This window comes from Mesoplodon mirus (assembly GCF_964341445.2).
Source record: "Mesoplodon mirus genome assembly, chromosome: 1".
NCBI lineage: Eukaryota > Metazoa > Chordata > Mammalia > Artiodactyla > Ziphiidae > Mesoplodon > Mesoplodon mirus.
The window spans coordinates 211,897,932-211,917,959 of record NC_138976.1 but is presented as its reverse complement, the minus strand read 5'-3'; the positions used below and the strand labels follow the sequence as shown (position 1 = coordinate 211,917,959).

The 20,028-nt window shown below is 41.7% G+C and overlaps 1 protein-coding gene across 2 annotated transcripts in view; it reads left to right on the top strand.

The window, feature by feature from the left end:
* The window catches only part of SYK (spleen associated tyrosine kinase), a 102,716-nt gene that overhangs the window by 70,181 nt on the left and 12,507 nt on the right, over positions 1 to 20,028 (top strand). For both annotated transcript variants that reach the window (XM_082629195.1, XM_082629194.1), the window contains 4 exons: positions 7,782 to 7,863; positions 9,276 to 9,453; positions 12,694 to 12,903; positions 13,748 to 13,937. In XM_082629195.1, coding sequence (XP_082485321.1) covers positions 7,782 to 7,863; positions 9,276 to 9,453; positions 12,694 to 12,903; positions 13,748 to 13,937 — 660 coding nt within the window. The remainder of the gene's footprint in view (positions 1 to 7,781; positions 7,864 to 9,275; positions 9,454 to 12,693; positions 12,904 to 13,747; positions 13,938 to 20,028) is intronic.

Here is a 20,028-nt window from a genome sequence, read left to right as displayed (position 1 = left end):
ATGAGGGGGCATCCCTTTCCGGGGAGGGGGGGGCGTGACAGTGAGGCCTACCCATGCCAGGGTGGCATGTTAGGAGTTGGGGACCAGGTTGTCAAGACAATACATGCTCTATGTTGGTGTCCCTTTTGCCCCATGATTTGTTGTTTGATTCAGGCCACCAGGGCCAGTACGTGATTGAGGCTTTGACCTTGAAGAGGTCAGCATTCCCCATGATCAAAGGCAAAACTCGTGGAGAGTTTCCACGGTGGCCACCTTCTGGCCCACATGGCTCTCGACCCCTGTTGGCATTCGCCCCTTCTCCTTGGACAGGGCTCACCTGGTTGCCAGGATGGCATCTCACAGGACCATTGTCTGGGGGAAATAGGTCAGATGGTACCCCATCAACTGAGGTGATTCAAAATGTGTTCTGGTTCAAGGTGCCTTCCAATCACGAGTCATCTTTTCAGGAGTCCTGATCAAATGCTGCATTGACGAAGCTTCATAGCACAACTCAGGGAGGGACATTGAGTTGCCCATGCATGGTGCCCCATCAGCAGGCCCAGAACCTTTCGCTCGCCTGGCTTCCTTGGCCCCTCCACGCACCAGGTCTAACTGGCAGCCATGGAGGAGCCCCCATGGGCGTGGGCCACACCCCTGCCTCCCACCGCTTGTTTCTTCATCGTTCTCTTTATCATGGCCCACAGCTGGTGTGCCAACACATAGCCCTTCACCCTGCACAGTCCCAGAAATGAACAGTTTCACTGCAGACAGAGTAGACATAGCAATCCACATTTATCTTGATTCTGTGGTTTCCAAGGGCATCATTCAGGGTTCAACCAGGGAAGCATGACCAGTCAGAGATTGATGCGTGAAAGACACACAGCACATTCATGCACATACACACACATAGGTACATACATAACACACACATGTACATATTTATACATACACACATCTGTATACATGTACACACACACAGATATACAGACATCACTAGGACTTGCCTTACGCAACTGTAGGGGCAAGTTCAATGTCCATAGAGCAGATCATCAGGAAGGGAGGATGAGCAGGGTGGAAGCACTCAGGGAAGAGCCAAAGCTGTCATTCACAACCAGCCAAGGGTCAGTCACCCCTCTCCCCTTGATGCACTTTCTCTCTCAGGAAAGCCTCAATCTCTCCTAAGGACTCTTGACTGATTAAGCCAGGCCCATTCAGGATAATCTCCTTAAATTAAATCAGCAAATTAAGGATTTTAATTACCTCTTCAAAATCCCTCCACAGCAGTACCAAGATCACAGTTTGATTCATTAACACAGGAATATCATTCAGGCTAGCCAGGTTGACACATCAAAATGCCATCACCCCAGGAAACAGTAACCCAGCACTGTGAGGAGACAGGCCCCACTCCCACCCCTGTCCTTGTCCCAAGCAGGCTGAAGCCAGCTCAGGTCACCCACAGTGACTAAAGAAATATACAGAAAATAAGTTTTAGTAGATCTTTAAATTAAAGAAGAACATGTCTAAGGAAAGTTGAAGAAAATATCAGTAAGACTGCCTAAAAATAAAATATGTGTGGATAAGAACCATAACATCATCAAAAGAAACATAATAAACTTGGAATAAGTATTAGTAATGATGATACATATATAAGGTTAATATCTTTAATATGTAAGGAGTTTCTATAAATCAATAAAAGTTTTAACTAACAGGTTAATGGGCAATAGTTTATAGTAAAGCAAACATAAATAGCTCTTAAACATAGGAAAAGCTGTTCCATTTCATATAAGAGAAATGCAAGTTAAAACTGTGGGGCTCCCTTATGTCTGCCTGTGAAACTGATCCAAATAAACAAGCTTGGTGACACCACACAACAAGGCTGTGGTGAGTAAGCACAGCTGTAATTTATTGGAGAAGTGTGAAATGGTACAACCTCTAAGAAAGGCAATCTCACAACATCCATCAAAATTGAGAGTACATATAACCTCTTAACTACAATTTTACTTCTAAGTATTTATCATACAGATATTCTTGCATTTATGTGTAATCGTGTATATATGAAAATGTTTATTCTAATGTATCATTGACAAAATCTGGAAATAATTTAAAAGTCAAGCAATGAGAAATAAATGAAATCAGCTACAATAAAATTCATACTGTGATGAGTAGCTGAGATCTAGAATTGTTTCCAAAATACAATGTTAATTGAAGACAACAAAGTCATGCACATATATATGTGCTGATATAGTGTAGAATGTTCCAGAAGAATACAGAAAATACTGATAACACTAGTTGCCTTGGGAGTAGGAAATGGGGTGTCAAGCAGACCCACTTTTCATAGTTGTGCCTTTTAAAATTTGCCCCTCCTAAATTATTTAATCAATTTTAAAGGATAATTAAATATTAGAAACTAATCTGATTAATACTGTGGAAGTACTTTTCTGGCTAAAAGAGGACTGTTGTCTATTTATTTTTAAAGCATGCTACTGCTGTTTCTTTTTTTAATTTATTACTTATTTATTTATTTATTTTTATTTTTTGGCCGCATCGGGTCTTAGTTGCGGCACGTGAGCTCTTTGTTGAGGCATGCAGGATCTTTCGTTGCAGTGCGCAGGCTCTCGTTGTGGTGCATGATCTTCTCTCTAGTTGTGGCATGAGGGTTTGCTCTTCTCTAGTTGTGGCGCGCAAGCTCCAGAGCGCATGGGCTCTGTAGTTTGTGGCACGTGGGCTCTGTAGTTGAGGCGTGTGAGCTCAGTAGTTGTGGTGCACGGGCTTAGTTGTCCCAAGGCATGTGGGATCTTAGTTCCCTGACCGGGACCGAACCTGCGTCCCCTGCACTGTAAGGTGGATTCTTTACCACTTCCCGGGACCACCAAGGAAGTCCCTATGTAAATTTATAACAACTTTGAAGTATGCATTGAATTTTCATAAATATCAAAGATATCAATAGTTAATTGATAAAGGAAGGATTGTGTGATTTAAGCAATGGATTAAAAATATTTTAATTGCTCACCAGAAATATATTAGGAGAACTAATACTTATGTTTTCACAAATAGAAGGGGAATTTTCCATTATTTAACCAGTCATGAGAAAAGACTGTGGGAATTATATCAGATATCCCATTTGTTAAGCTAAGGTGTAAATAATTTTCTTGAATTTGTTAATTTGATCAATATAAATAGTTATTTTTAATAATTCAGGCACAAAATGGACATGTTAGAACTTGACTTAACTCTAGCATGTAGGTAGTTAATGACAAGTGTTTTTTGATTTGCAGAATATTATTAATCAGATAATTTGAAAGTCCATAATAAAAACTTTAGGGCAGGTGTATTTTTCTTCTCTTTAGAGATTAGTACGTTTTAACACTTAAAAATATAAGTGGATTTAACTGAAAAATAAAAGTATAATTCACCTTCTCCTTACCCCTTGCCATCACTTACTCTAAGGACTTGTAGTCCTTACAGGAATAAAATTTCTCCTGTTATTAGCCTTGGAATATTTTTCTTTGCTACTTTAAGTGCATAAACCTATCCTATTAAGGATGATTGGCAGAGTTGGAGCAACAGCAGCCTTAGAGACTATGCTTCTGTTTCACAGTTCAAAGGCACAGTCTCTAAGATGAGACATAGCATTCACATTTATCTTAGTTGTGGAAAAGGGTTCCAGAATTTCAAGTTAAAACCCATTTTACATGTTTTATTCCAACACATACATTGCTGGTTGGAATATTTTAAGACATTTTCATACACGATTCACTAGTGTTCAGCTGGGAGAGAGAAAGAAGAAGTTCTTAAGTCATACCCATTTACTTGGTAATGTGGGAGCAGTGGACCAGACCCCTGAGAAAATATTTCCACATCATTATAAAGGGCCAGATTTTAGATCTTTGCTTCTAAGGTGAGGGAAGATTAATTATGAAGGTGAAGTGTTTATTTTCATGGATCTGAAGCAAACCTAAGGTTATCTCATACCCTGGCCAAGAAGAGTCTGCCTTCACCTGTGGAACGTGGTCCATCGGGACCACGGTCATTTCACCAGAGACCAGAACCATGTCTGGTTTGGGCAGCCAATATTTCTGAAGCCTACTGGCTCTTTTTGTCACTTCAATTGTGACAAATATGTTGTCATCTTTATTACTGCTGTTGCCTGATTTGAAAATGCCTTTTAAGAAGTCTAAAAATTAAAGTCTATAAATGGCCATCAGAACACCTAGCAATACTCCCCAATCAGGAAACTCTGAATTAGCCTACCAGCTCCATAAGGGCAATATTTTTTTCTCTCTTTTGTTCACTTCTGAATGTGCACTTCTTAGAAACCGGCATGGAAAGAATATTTGTCAAATATATATCCTACTTGCAGTTAAGCCTGGCCAGTCAGAGATCACAGATCATAATTTATAACCGAAACAAATATTCTTTTTATTGTTGTGGAGTGATCTGTTTTTACCTGCATTTGCAAAAATCGCAAATTGCACTTTGGAAGGTGGAAAGCTAAGGTAGCTAGTGCCATCTAGTGGTGTCCTGCAGCTTGGACTTCTGTTTCGAATACCAGCAAAAATGGGGAAAAAAGCAACAGTCAACATTTCATTTATACCTTGTTCTCTGTGTAGAAAAGGGGATGCTATTGATTAGGGCAGAATAAGTTATCAAATACAAAGAAGAAAGAATAATGACAAGTGATAGACTGGAACAGCAAACTGGACCAGCAATATGTTTTTCATTAAATTAAAATTTCTTTAAATTCTAAGTATTAACAATACTTTGATAATTTATCATTTTGCCTTAGAGCTCATTCTTTACAAAGTCCTCAAATTCTTCTTTTCAACTGAGCATTTGATTCCAGAGGGCTTTTGTCATTGTTTTACTAATGGCATATTCACCGAGTACTCTGGGAAGGATGAAACTTGTATTTTCTATCGTCATCTTCATATAAAGTCAATACTACCCTTTTAACAGACACAGCAGAAAACCTCCCATTTCTTCCAAAGAACAGTCTCTCGAGTGTAGTTCCATCCTCTGTCCCAGTCAGGGCAGGGAGGGCCGAGGGGTCCGCACAGGGAGCTGATGTGGTTATCAAGGGAAACTCAAGGCTCAGGCTGCAAAGGCTCATAGTCAAGGGGTGGTCCATGTGGGCAGCGTTGAAATGAAGTCCTGAACCACCACAGCTTAAAAGATGGGACCCAACCTTTCAAAGAAGACCCCTAACCCCTTTCCTTATCCATAGCCAAGACAGATGAGGGGTGAGCACCACACAGCTAATCAGAGTGTACATTACTCTGTCCAGGGCTTTAGGCAAACTGTGTCCGTCCCTACTGATTCTTACTCCTCATGTCCTAGTATCCTTTTCAGTACATTTTACACCCCTACCTCTGTTTTTAAATTCTCCCCCAAAGGATTCATATGACAGGTAATTGCATTTTGAGTTCATTGTAACAGCCTTTATGAAGTCCTCCTGCTCTGGAGAACATTCCATCAGGGTGGAGAGGCTGTAGCCCCAGGATACATCTCTAAATGAACAAAGGGTGGGAGGTCTTCCAGTCAAGAGAAGGGGTGCTGGTGCCCTCTCTTTGTCCCTGATGGTTGGTCCTGGTGTCTTGAAGTTTTGTCTCTTTGGATTCAGAACCTTCCTACCTCGAGGGGAAATCAGAGAAATTGAAATGATAGTCAATGTGAACCTAAAAGAGACCTTTTTTTAAGTTTTGAAAACTATTTCCATCTTGGAGTTTGATTGCCAGAGGGAACTGAGCAGAGCAGGAGGATGGCAAGCCTTGGGAATTACCTAGTTTCTCCTAGGACAGTTCTGTTGAGACAGGATAATTCTTTTATAAATGAGAAGTGAGCTCACAACACATCCGATAATCTCATAATTATATGTAAATTTTTAAAAGCGGTATATTGTCATTTGGAATTATCTGCACCTATTCTTTGTTAATATAAGAACTTGAGAGAGAATTCACTTTTAAATCACATTAGTTTACACTTCACATCTCCCAGTTTGAAGGGTATCTCCATTCATTCATTCATTCATCATGTGTTTGTTGAACCCATTTTTGTTTAGCATCAGTGGTGGGTTGAGTGAACCAAATTAAGTAGAAAAGCTCTAATTCAGTGAATAAATGACTATGCCCCCTGTAACTTATATTCTGTTTTCATTCTTGATATATCATAGCTACTTCTATTAAACAGCTTGATAAGAATGCCGAGACAGTCGTCAGAAAATGGATCCAATGACATCCCATTGACACATAAGAGCGAATGTCCTGTAGGCTGTCAAAAGGGCCTTTGCCCAGTGAGCAGTGGCTCTGTAGAGCTCGGTAGGCAGCAGGAAGGTTTGGAGACAAGTGGACACGTGGCAGCAGTGATGCATTGTGACCTTGTTACTGTACTTTTGGTTCCCGGGCTTGGGATATCAGGAAGGCAGCAGAAGATTCAGTGTGTGCCGGGAGATAAGTGACTGTGTAAAATTAAGCTTACTGTCTCTGTTTCTTTAAATTTCTCCAAAATCTGGCAGTATCTCATTCCTTCGTGGCCAGTGTTTGGGCACTGCTAAGGTAAATAGATATATAAAATTTCCACTCACTCATGCCAAAAAAATGTTTGAATCGTGGTTTTCCCATGAACCAAATTTAGTAGCAATACCGTTGTTTTAAGTTGGGGTGAAGGTGGATCAGACAGACTTTGAGATAGAGACTTTCAGAAGGGAAAGGATATAGGAATGTAACAGTGGATTTTCCCCCATTATTTCATGCCGCAAACTGTTGCAAATTGAATAAATAATAGGGAAGGTTGCCATTAATAATGGCCAGCAAGGCTTTGTTTCCATATGCTTCAGTTACCTGCTCTGGGTACAAGGAAGAATTACTTTCCTTCTGGCTAGCAAAAAGAGGCTTCCCCAGGCTTCCCTGGTGGCGCGGTGGTTGAGAGTCCGCCTGCCGATGCAGGGGACGTGGGTTCGTGCCCCGGTCCGGGAAGATCCCACGTGCTGCGGAGCGGCTGGGCCCGTGAGCCATGGCCGCTGAGCCTGCGCGTCCGGAGCCTGTGCTCCGCAACAGGAGAGGCCACAGCAGTGAGAGGCCTGCCTACCGCAAAAAAAAAAAAAAAAAAAAAAAAAAAAAAGAGGCTTCCCTATCTCACAGGGTCCATGATCATGATGATGATTATGGCAATGATGAAGATCAGCAGCAGGGGCAGTGGACCCTGGGCTGCTGGCAACCGCTTCCTCTTGGGACCTCTAGCTTACTGACCAGTGCTACCCTCTGGCATCTACCCAAAAGTTGCTACATCTCCATGGATGATAAATATATAAGAGGTTACTAGGAAGGCATAGATATTTGGAGTTGGGGAGTGGGTGAGCACAGCTGGTGGATACCTAATGTTTCTTTTTAAATCACTTCCCTACAATATAAAATTAAAGAGAAAGAAGTAATGGAGGAAAACAAATCCAAAGGGTTGAGAATCTTCAGCATCTTTTAGCAAGTGGAAGTAGGATTTGAAAGGGCATGTAAGTAGGAAGGAATACCACCCAAACAGTTATGATTAATTTTCTCACAATGGGACCCCTGCCTGCCCCTTTCTTTGTGGGAGCAAGAGCTTTATTTAACCCTCACAGCATCCCATCAGTTGCCCGAAGAATGAGATAAGCCATGTCGTTGTTGTTTTCCTATCTCTTTTCCAAGTTCCTTCCTTTGTCTTCCCTGCTTAAGTTAAAATGTGATTATTTGGAAATAAAAATAATTATGCAGATCAACTCAACAGTGTTAATCCCTGAAGAAAAGTGAGCTGTTATCATTTGTGTGCCTCAGGGCTCCTCATCCCAAAGGCCAGAAAGTTCGGTGACGTTCAACCCTTATGAGCCAGACCGAGGGCCCTGGGCCAACGAAAGAGGTGAGAGACACACCTTTAGTCCCTGGGTGTTACAGAACTGTCTCCCACAGTCCCTTGCCAATTGCAGGGTGGGCTCACCCCACTGTCAGCAGCTGTAACATAGCACTGGTTAGCAGCAAGTGGTCCTGTCATCTAGTGGCAGGGGACAGATGCCACGTGTCTGTGAGCAGTGCTGTCTGTTGGATGAAATGGTCTGTACAGCTTCCCTCACAATAAATTGGCCACGTTGAAAATATCCTTCAATCCTGCTGCTTCAGGATTTCTCACCTCTTGCAACAATAACTGATACTACTCAAAGTTTCCATTTCTAAGATCCTGTTCTTGGAAAAATGTCTGTGTTCAGGAATACGTTTCAGCAAGAGGTGCAGAAATAAATGGGTGACTGGTAAAAACTGAAGGAATGTCTGAGTTGTTGGAATTCAACACAGTTCAGGGAATTGTAGTGATTCTGTGAGGCCAGGAGAGGATAGGATTCAGGGAGGCACACCCTCAAACTCAATAGGCCTCTACTAGACTGATCAGAAATGGGGCCTCTGGGTGACCTTCTTAGGTTTTCTAGGTGGCTCCAGGTTTTTTTCAATTGGTGAACTTGGTCTGTTTAATGCTACAAAAAAAAGCACCCCCAAACTTAGTAGCTTAAATCAACAACAATCATTTAATTATCTCATGCAGATCATGAATCTGGACAAGGCTGAGCTGGTCCGTGGTGGCTCAGGGCCTCTTGAAGGGAGATTGGGGGTGGAGCTGGGCGAGCAGGGGGTGGAGACCGTGGTGAGACTGGGGCCGGGGCTCCGGTGGCTGACCAGCATCTCCTTGTCTCCACAGAGCCTCGGAGGCTCTCAGTCTGGTCTCTTCGCCTGGGCTGGCTGGAACATTCTCACAGCATAGAAGGGGTCAGGGCAGTTGGACAATTGCATAGCATCTGAAGCTTCAAGAGGCAGATTTCCAGCAACCCAGGCAGAAGGTGCATGGCCTTTTAGGACCTTGCCTGAGTATATCACAGACATCACTTCTGCTATACTCTATTGGTTGACATGATTACAAAAGCCACTGAGGTGAGGTGACATAGATTCCACCTCTCAGTGAAGGAGGGTCACAATTTTCAGACATAGTTTAAAGCCACCATGGCCCATTAGGAGGGCCCCATCTGTCTTTGCCTCTGGCAGGAAGACCCTTTCTCGATGTTCATTAGTGCAAGAACAGGGGTCAAGTACAACAGGGATGAAGAGCTTTTTCCTACCCTGCTACCAGCTGCCTTGAGTGCCTTGAGCGCTCACAGACACCATAACTGCCCAAGGTAACCAAGGTCTTAAAAGGCAAGCTGTGAGCCCAGGAGGTAGAGGTGGGGGGGACGATGGCAGTTTCGTGGGGGATCCAGCCCCAGGGTTGTGCATTTCTTGACTGCGTTGCAGAAGCCCAGAGAGAAGCCTTGCCCATGGACACCGAGGTCTATGAAAGCCCCTATGCAGACCCCGAGGAGATCAGACCCAAAGAGGTCTACCTGGACCCGAAGCTGCTGACCCTGGAGGACAAGGAACTGGGCTCTGGGAACTTTGGGACGGTGAAGAAGGGCTACTACCAGATGAAAAAGTAAGTCAAAGCTGTGCCCCGTCACAGCACACTCATTCTCATGTGAGCTTACATTCTAGAAACTACCACATATACATGTATTGTGTTTATTTAATCTCAAATGCAAAATTTAACCTGGCATGGCTAAATCCTTTGTTATCAGCATGTAGTTTTTGTTCATTTCTGGTACAATTGAAGTGAAATCATCCATTATATATATTAACTGTGTATGTAATAATTATATACATATTAGTTTAGATGTATTATGTGTCCCTTCCAGAGGATTAGAAAATAGAAACAAGCAAAATATAAGAAAATAAAAACATCCTATTTTACCACTCAAACACCACTGCTGTTAACAAACGTGTCTATATGTTTTTGGATCTTTATATGTACACACATGCACATATGTACTAATTAATTAAAATGCAATCATTCAATGATAACCCAGTGTTTTCACTTATTTTCTTTGATTTTTAAAAATAGCGTCTCATTTCCCTTAACCAGAAAATTCTTGATTACAAATATCCTTAGCATAATTATTTGCTTTATCCTGTAATTTCAAATAATAGTATATATTACATAACAGTTAGAATTGCTAAATTACTAAAAACCTCTTTGTACTTCATTTGGTCCTTAGAAGGCATCCAACAGGGAATGTTCAGTAAAAGTACTGGTTCCTAAGTACTTTGAAAAATACTGGTTTCTAAAGTCCTTTGAAACAAATCTTCTCTGAAAATCTGTTTGATAGGAATATAATTGGGTTTGGTTGTTTGATGCTATTTTAAATTTAAGGAATTTGTGAAAATTTTTTTTCTTTGACCCTTGAATCATGTAAATGATTCAAGGGTCAAAAATATAGACAAAAGTATGCACAGAAACTTACGCTTTTAATCCTGCCCCTTCCACCATATGTGTGTGTGGATACATGTGTGTGTGTATATATATATATGTGTGTGTGTGTGTGTGTGTGTGTGTATATGTATATATATATGTGACTGCTATGCTTATTTTTAAATATATGTGTATACATATATATATCACAGTTATTTTGTAAAATGAATATAAATTATCCTGTATTAAGGTATAGATTTTCTCAACTAGTTTGTGATACTCAAATTCCTTGCTTAATTAAATATATAAATTAACATAGATATAACTACAGATACATAATTTCAGCCAGAGGTTTGGGGAGAGGAGAGGCCATATAGGTGAATTGGGGGCAAAGTGATGTCTTTACAATACTGAGTCTTCCAATCCATAACAGTGACCCATCCTTCCATTTACTTGGGTCTTTTATTTCTCTGAGCAGAGTTGTTTAGTTTTTTTGTGTAGAGGTCTTGTACAACTTCTTTGTTGGATTCATTCATAGGTATTTAGTATTTTTGATGTTAATATATGTGGTATAATTTAAAATTTTTTACTTGTTATTCCTTGGCATTGCTTGAATGCAGGAATATGAGTGGTTTAGTCTGTTGGCCTGATGCCCAGCAACTTTGCTTAAAGTCCCCTATTATTACTCACTTCTTATTTCCAGTAGTTTATCTATGTATTCTTTGACCCAGAAATAGATCATCTATAAATAACAACAGTTTTATTTCATCCCGTCCAATCCTTATATTTTTATATTTCTTCCTTGCCTTATTGTACTAACTAGGAACTGTGGTTCAGTGTTGAGTAAACGTGGCAGTAGCCTCATTCCTGCTTCCTGATTTCAGGGGGAAAACTTTCCACATTTCACCATTAGGTTTATAGCTACTGTTTGTCAGATTATGAAAGTTTCCTTCTATTCTACTTTTCTGAGGGATTTGTTTTTAATCCTAAATGTGTATTACATTCTTTGTGTGTACTTTTTCTCCTCTGCTGCTAGGACCACAGGCTTTTTCTCCTTTATTGTGTTCATGTGGTGAATTATACTGATTGACTTTCAGATGTTCAACCCACCTTGCATTCCTGGAATAAACCCATCTTGTTCATGAATTATATATTCATCATATCTTTTTCATAAATCACTGAATTTAATGTATTAATATTTCCCTTTGAATTTTTACATCTACGTTCGTGAGGGATATCAGTAAATTATTTTCTTGTAATTTCTCTTTTTTTTTATGAGGTTAATGTCATCCTCATAAAATGAGTTGAGAAGTTCCCTTCCTCTTTTTGTTTCTGGAAGAGTTTGTGGGTGTTCTCGCTTCCTTAAACATTGGGAAGAATCAAGAGGTTTTTGCTTGTTAATTTTTACCCCTACCTCACACCATACATGAAACCAGTTCCAGGTGGATGGCAGGCTGAAATGTGAAAGGTAAAACAATAAACTGTCTAGAGATAGCATAGGATAATATTTCCTTGGTCTCAGGAAGAGGATGCAGGGGGCTCCTAGGGTACTGGTGATGCTGTGTATCTCTATATGTGTAGGAGCTATAGCATGTGTCCAATGTGTAAACACTCTTCGGAGTTCTGCACTGAAGCTGTAGGTTCTTTTCTGAATGTATGTCAGACTTAGTCTGTTACTCTGTTATTTTACCTATTTTATGGGATAGTTCTGTTTTTATTCTCCCATTTCAGAGTTCAACAAAAGAGGTATATTTCTTGTATTTGTGGGAACTGTATCATGGAGAGATGCAGTTTCTCAAATCATACATAGTTAAGTTCCATTCATTTATTTAAGCCCCACTATATCAGAATATTTTCAAGAGTTGAAACATGACCCAGGTGATGTTTTTATTAGAAAATGGAAAGTAATTAGTTTTTTTCAAACTTGTTGAAGCGTGCTTAAAATTAGCAAAGCTCAGTTTTTAAAAGTGTTTTAATGAGCTTTAACAGTATATGTTTTTTAATTCTCCAGCTAGAAATTCATTGTAACATATATTAAAGGCATGTTGTATTTACGTACATTACACATAATCTGAGATGATAAATCTCAAGATGTTACTGGAATTCATGTATGTCATAGTTTGTAAAGTTTGTTAGAAAGTTATTTAAATATTCTACAATGTGTTGGCTTTCTGCTTGGTTGGGGCATTCTTCAGCACTCTCCCATTATTTTTAACCAATTGGGTGTTACTCTCTTTGTCTATAAAATGAGAGAACATGAGTGGAAAATCAGTCATGTATAACATGCCTTCTTAAGACGCATTTCCATTCTGTGGCAGATATTTCTATAACATCATTTCTAGCATAGGAATTATGCTTCATGAAAGATAGTTACCTACGTGTGAGCCACTTTGAAAAGTTTCTTATGTGTTGTGATTTCTTTTGCAGAGTTGTGAAAACAGTGGCTGTGAAAATCCTGAAAAACGAGGCCAATGACCCCGCTCTTAAAGATGAGTTATTAGCAGAAGCAAACGTCATGCAGCAACTTGACAACCCTTACATTGTGCGCATGATTGGGATATGCGAAGCCGAGTCCTGGATGCTGGTTATGGAGATGGCGGAACTTGGTCCACTCAACAAATATTTACAGCAGAACAGGTATCCTTAGGTACCCAAGAAGCTCATACTGTGAGGGGCAGGGCCCACCTGCCCAATGCACATCATAACCTGATTTCTACAGGAAGCCTTGTCTCCTCCCACACATTCCCAGGGTTGGTACACACTCAGGGAGACAAGAGAGCTGTAGTCTTTGGACCAAGTGCTCTTTAGTTCTTAATGTGTAAAGAAAAACTCTAATCCAACAATTTGGTCTCCTTTGCTCACTCTGTACTGGCCTGGTGATAGAATCAGCCTTAGACTATCTTGGCAAGCAGTCTCCCCTCACCAAGCAGAACAAACATGCTCTTTTGAAAAGAAATATTTAAATAAACATTTTATAAAAGAAAACAGTGATATTTTACATGTCTGGCTGACCTCTACATTCCCTTGAGTAATTACTTCTGAAAACATCCGTTGCTATTAGTTGATTACAACCATTGATGGAGTAATCATTCTGTGCTCATCTCCAGCCATGGTTGAGGTGGAGGAACTCACGTGGAATAAGTCATAATAATAGCCACTGATTACTTTATCCCATTTGCTACGTTATGTTTATACTTAACTGAGACTCAGGGTTGGTTTTGCTAGCTGTCCAATATTGGAAGGGGGATTCCAACTGAAGCCTGGCTCTTGGTGAGCCAGGTCTGACCACCCCATTATACTGCTTTTCATGCAATTCAAAGCATACCTTGAAAATTCTACCAGCTGAACACCAGTCACCACCATTTGTGACTCTTGCTTAAGAAGAATAGGAAGTGAGTGGGTTCATATTCTGTGTGCATGGTTGGTTGTTCTAAAATGGACTTTTGTTCACTATCACTAATAACACGTTTGTGACTTTCAGGCATGTCAAGGATAAGAACATCATAGAGCTGGTTCATCAGGTGGCTATGGGAATGAAGTATTTGGAAGAGTGTAATTTTGTGCACAGAGATCTGGCTGCAAGAAATGTGTTGCTGGTTACTCAACATTATGCCAAGATCAGTGATTTTGGACTTTCCAAAGCACTTCGTGCTGATGAAAACTACTACAAGGTAGGAAAAACTTAGCCAATATTCAGAGTATCAGGTAGTAAAAACCTGAAATGCAAATGTATGTTTTCTTAATTTATTATGGTAGGATTTCAAGAAGCAATTTCCCTATTTAAAAATAACTATGTAAGAAATTTTCTTCTTAAGCTTTGATTCTACTGTTTAAAGAAATAGAAATACTCTAATATGTCACAACTTGGGATTTACTCAGAATAGTATCTTCCAAACTATGTTCCTTGGAGCAATAGGGAATCAAGGTATTAATGATGATTCATTTGGAAAAAGACAAGAATAGAATTCCTTTGTTAAATTGTTTTGGAAAATATGCGTTGAACAAGTTGACTCTTGCAGGACTTTTCAAAGCTCCTCTCTGAACCCTCAAATGAACTAATAGCAACTAAAAGAAGGGAAAAAAATAAGAAAGCCCCGTCCTCATATGAATTCAGTCACAGTCTGTATGTAGAGTCTATGTTGATCAATTAGAAGATGTACTAGGATTGAGACCAGGTGGTGGAAGAGGGTACCAAGAACAGATACCCACCTCTTCAGTTCCCTGGGGATGTCCAGCCACCTCAGAAATAGACAGCATACCCTGAAGATCTAACTAGTGAATGGCAGGATGGGATCTGTGGGATTGCCCTGTGTGCCACACCCTGGAGTGGCTGGAGAAATATGCCTAAGTATCCACACCTACCCACCCACCCTTTCTCTGAGAGCCAGGTGTGTGTATGACAGGTAGCAGCAGATAGCAGCTCTTGGTCAGCTAAGGGTCAGCACAAAGGTACGAGCAACAGTATCAGAGCTCCCATCACAGCTCCTCACTCCATTCTTCATAGAGAAGCTGGCCCCAAAGCAAAGCTGCTTCAGAAATGAGCCATCATGAGAAAAGTATCAAGTGAGCCCTTTGCAGGGACTGCTGGGAGATGGAGCAAAGGGAACAATAGCCTAGAATAACAACCACACATGCACACCAGAAAAAAATAGATTTTATGTTGGAGACACTTTGTAACATGCACTTCATCAAGATAATGAGAGAGAAGAAAATATAGACTAAAACAAGGACTCAGAGAGGAGACGAAGAAGTTGAGATAACAAATAATCCCAAAACTTAGTGCATTAAAACAATGCCAAGCATTTATTTACACACAGTTCTACACTGTAGGCAGAGCTTGGTGGAAATGGTGCATCTCTGCTCCACACAGTGTCTCAGGAGGTGGTTCCAAGGGGGCAGAGGGTTTATTTCCACTCTGCTCACTCACACAGCTAATGACTGATTTGACATGGGCTGTGGTCTGGGACCTCCACTGGGCTGTACCCATTAAACAAAATCTTAACTACATGTGGCCTCTCCATGTGCCCCTGAGCTTACTCACAGCATGGCGGCTGGGTCCTAAGAGCAAGTTACTCAAGAGGCAGGAAGTGGAGGCTGCCAGGCTCCTAAGTTCAGGGCCCAGGAACTGACTCAGAGTCATGTCCACTTATTCTGTTGGTCAGAGCAGCCACAGACCACCCCTATTCAAGGGTGTGGGGAGGAATGTCAAAGAACACGAGGGCCAATTTTTTCAACTGCCACAGATATTAAACAATATACCATTGAAAGTAAACCAGTGAAACTCTGAAAATCATTGGGGAAGAAAATATAGAAGGCAGTATAGAAGTAAAAGGCAAAGGATCAGCAACAAGACGATGGAGTAGGAGACCCCAGCTTCTGTCCCCCAACAAAGATCAACAGTTAGACAGCGATCCATGAATGAAACAGCTCTGGGAGAATGCTGGAGTCCACTTAAGAAGCTTTAGCAGCACAGAGGAGCGAAAAATCTGAGAATAACTACATAAAAAGGGAAGGAACAGTAGCTTAATTTTGCCTGCATCATCCCATCCCTCAGGTCAGCACTGCTCAGTGGAGGCAAGAACCCAGCTAGAAAGAGTTCTCTTCACCAGGAAAGGGAAAGCAGAGTGAGCAACCAACTTCCCCAGCCTTTTGGAGCAGTGCACGAAGGACCTGCTTCAGTGTCACCCAACCCAGAGGCCAGCAAAGCTGAGCTGTCTAGAGACAGCTAGGAACAAGGAAGAAGGGAGAAGAGTGGGGGCTACCACTATCAGCTACACAGCAGGAGTGAGCATGGTTCCTGGTGACCTACTCTGCCAAGGAACCCCAGCAGCCTTCACTACTGAGGGCTTCAACCGCCCTTGCAGATGCTGCAGCTCCCCCCAGCTTTGATCACGCAGGATCTCATCATGGACTCCCCACAGATTTCACTGCTGAGGGTTTTTGCCCTACAGGTTTTCTAATTCACCAGCCACCTGAGTCCCTCCCTACTCCCCCCCACCTCACCCAATGGGGAGCAGGATCCATACCAGCAGCCCGCTCCAGCTGCTGCAGCTGCTTGCATGCAAAGTGGCAGCCTGGACCCCAATGGCTGATCCCCACCAGCATGTGTGCACTCATGGCTCTCTTCTGTAGCTGTGCACCTACACACTGCCAGCTCAAATCCCATTACTGGCCTCCACTGCTGTGCATGTACCTGGGATGAGCCTGTGCAGCTGCAGGAGTGCACTCTGACAGCCAAGGTCCCTATGGCATCTTGTGGGCTTGGATATGGCCCTGTCTCCTGTCACTGGCCTGCACCACTGGGCTCACCAGCAGCTGTGCACTTACACACTGTCAGCCCAACTCCCATCACCTTTAGTGCCATGCATGTACCCACGGCAAGTCTCTGCAGCCACAAAAGGGCATGTCTGTAGCCCAGGGTCACTGCAGCTGCTAGTGCACCCACAGTTGGCCTCAACCTATGCTGCTAGGCCCAGCCCTTGCCACTATGTGTTTTGCAGCCAGCCCCAGTCACTACAGAGGCAGCTGCAGCCAGCCCCCACAGCTGAGTATATGCACACCACTGGCTCTGGCCACTGCCGATACCTGCCTGGTCCCTAGCTGCTGGGCCTGGAGGTACCACTGAGGACCCCAACAGCCCTTGCAGCCACTGCAGATCCCCTGTAGCTATTGCCAAGGAGCACGCAGTTGTTGTTTTGAACCACAGAGATGTAAGCAAGTGAGACATCAAGCCCTACCCCCAGACCTGGAGCCATCACATACACTTGCACTTGATGTCCTGTACCATAGACCAGCAGTCCCCAACCTTTTTGGCACCAAGGACCAGTTTCATGGAAGACAGTTTTTCCACACACCAGGGGTGGGGATGGTTTGGGGATGATTCAAGCACATTACATGTATTGTGCAGTTTATTTCTATTATTACTACGTTGTAATATATAATGAAATAATTATACAACTCACCATAATGCAGAATCAGTGGGAGCCCGGAGCTTGTTTTCACTTGCCACTCATTGATAGGGTTTTGATATGAGTCTGCAAGCATTGATTTATTATGGGCTCTGTGTAGTCAGACCTCTCTGCTAATGATAATCTGAATTTGCAGCCACTCCCCAGAGCTAGCATCACTACCTCAGCTCCACCTGAGATCATCAGGCATTAGATTCTCATACGGAACATGCAACGTAGATCCCTTGCATATGCCGTTCACAGCAGGGTTGTGCTCCTATGAGAATCTATGCCGCCATTGATCTGACAGGAGGCGGAGCTCAGGCGGTAATGCGAGCCATGGGGAGCGGTTGTAAATACAGATGAAGCTTTGCTCGCTTGCCTGCTGCTCACCTCCTGCTGTTTAGCCCAGTACTGGTCTTTGGCCCAGGGGTTGGAGACCCATGCCCTAGACCCAGGGTCAAAGTATGCTCCAGCATGCTCCCACCCACAGGTGAAAGTCTTTCCTTACTGAAGTCAGCCCATACAGTCTGGAAGAGGTGGCTGCATCTTCAAATGTACATATGCCTACACAAGGCTGCAAGGATCATGAAGAATCAGGGAAACATAACACAACCAAAAGAACATGGTAAACTTCCAATAACTGAACCCAAAAAAGTGGAGATACACAGATTGTCTAACAAATAATTCAAAATAATTCTTCTGCTCAGAGAGCTACAAAAGAACACAGATAAACAATTTAATAAAAATCAGAAAAACAGTACAAAAACAAAATAAGTTCAACAAAAACATAGAGAACATAAAAGAGTAGCAAACCAAACTTTTGGCGTTGTACAATAAAAAGACTGAACTGAAGAATTCAATGAGAGTTTCAACCACAAACTGGACCAAGCAGAAGAAAGAATCAGTGAAGTCAAAGACAGATCATTTGCAATTAGCTAGTCAGAGGAGAAAAAAGGAAAAAAGAATAAAAATAAGTGAGGAAAGCCTACGGGACTTATGGGACACCATTAAGAGAAACAAGTTATATATTTCTTAAGTCCAAGAAGAAGAGAGGGTGAAAGAGGCAGAGAACTTATTTTTTTAAATAATGGCTGAGACTTCCCAAATCTGAGGAGAGATTTGGACATCCAGGTTCATGAAGCTCATAGGTCCCCAAATAAATTCAATTCAAATAGATCTTCTCCAAGACACAGAATAATAAAATTGTCAAAAATCAGACAAAGAGAGAATCTTAAAAGCAGCAAGAGGAAAAAAAGCTTGTCCCTTACAAGGGAGCTCCCCATAAGGCTACCACCAGATTTCTCAGCAAAAACCTACAGGCCAGGAGAGAGTGGAATGATACATTCAAAGTTCTGAAAGAAAAACATTGCCAACCAAGAATACTTTATGTCCCAAAACTGTCCTTCAGAAAGGAAGGTGAGATAAAGACTTTCTCAGGCAAACAAAAGCTGAGAGAGTTTATCACCACTAGATCTTCCTTACAAGAAATTCTGAGTTCTACAAGCTGAAATAAAAGGAAGCTAATTAGTAACATGGAAGCATATGAAAATATAAAACAGGGCCTCCCTGGTGGCGCAGTGGTTGGGAGTCCGCCTGCCGATGCAGGGGATGCGGGTTCGTGCCCCGGTCTGGGAGGATCCCATATGCCGCGGAGCGGCTGGGCCCGTGAGCCATGGCCGCTGGGCCTGCGCATCCGGAGCCTGTGCTCCGCAACGGGAGAGGCCACAACAGTGAGAGGCCCGCATACCGCAAAAAGAAAAAAAAAAAAAAAAAAAAAAAAGAAAATATAAAACATACTGATAAAGGTAAGTATATAGTCAAATTCAGCATACCCCATTACTATAATATGGTGTTGTGTTAATCACTTAATGCTGATATAAAGATTAAAGTACAGAAGTATTAAAAATAGCTATAGCTACAATAATTTGTTAATGGATACACGATATAAAAAGACATAAATTGTGATATCAAAAACATAACATGGGCTTCCCTGGTGGCACAGTGGTTGAGAGTCCGCCTGCCGATACAGGGGACACGGGTTCATGCCCCGGTCTGGGAAGATCCCACATGCCATGGAGCAGCTGGGCCCATGAGCCATGGCCACTGAGCCCGCGCGTCTGGAGCCTGTGCTCTGCAATGGGAGAGGCCACAACAGTGAGAGGCCCGCATACCACACACACACAAAAAAAAACATAGTATGTGGGGAGGAGTACAAGGGTAGAGTTTCTGCATACAATCGAAGTTAAGCTGTTATCACCTTAAAATAGACATATTTATAAGATGTTTTATGTAAGCCTCAGGGTAACCACAAGGCAAAAACTTGCCATAGATACATACAAGATAGATAGAGAAAAGGGAAGCAAAGTATACCACTATGGAAATTCATCAAATCAAAAAAGAAGACAGTAAGAGAGGAAGAAAGGAGCAAAATAACTTTAAAACATCCAGAAAACCGTAATACGGTATTAGTAAGTCTTTACCTATGAATAATTACTTTAATTGTAAATGGATGAAATTTTCCAATCAAAAAGCATAGAGTGACTGAATGTACAAAAAAAAAAAAAAGTCAACTATATGCTGCCTAAAAGAGACTCATTTCAACTTTAAGGACACAGAAAAACTCAAAGTGAAGGGATAGAAAAATATATTCCATGCAAATGTAAACCAAAAAGTAGCAGGTATACCTATGTTTATATAAGACAAAACAGACTTTAATCCAGAAACTGATGCAAGAGACAAAGGAGGTCAGTCATCTTATAATGGTAAAGGGGTGAATTCATTAAGAAGATAAAATAATTGTAAATATACATGT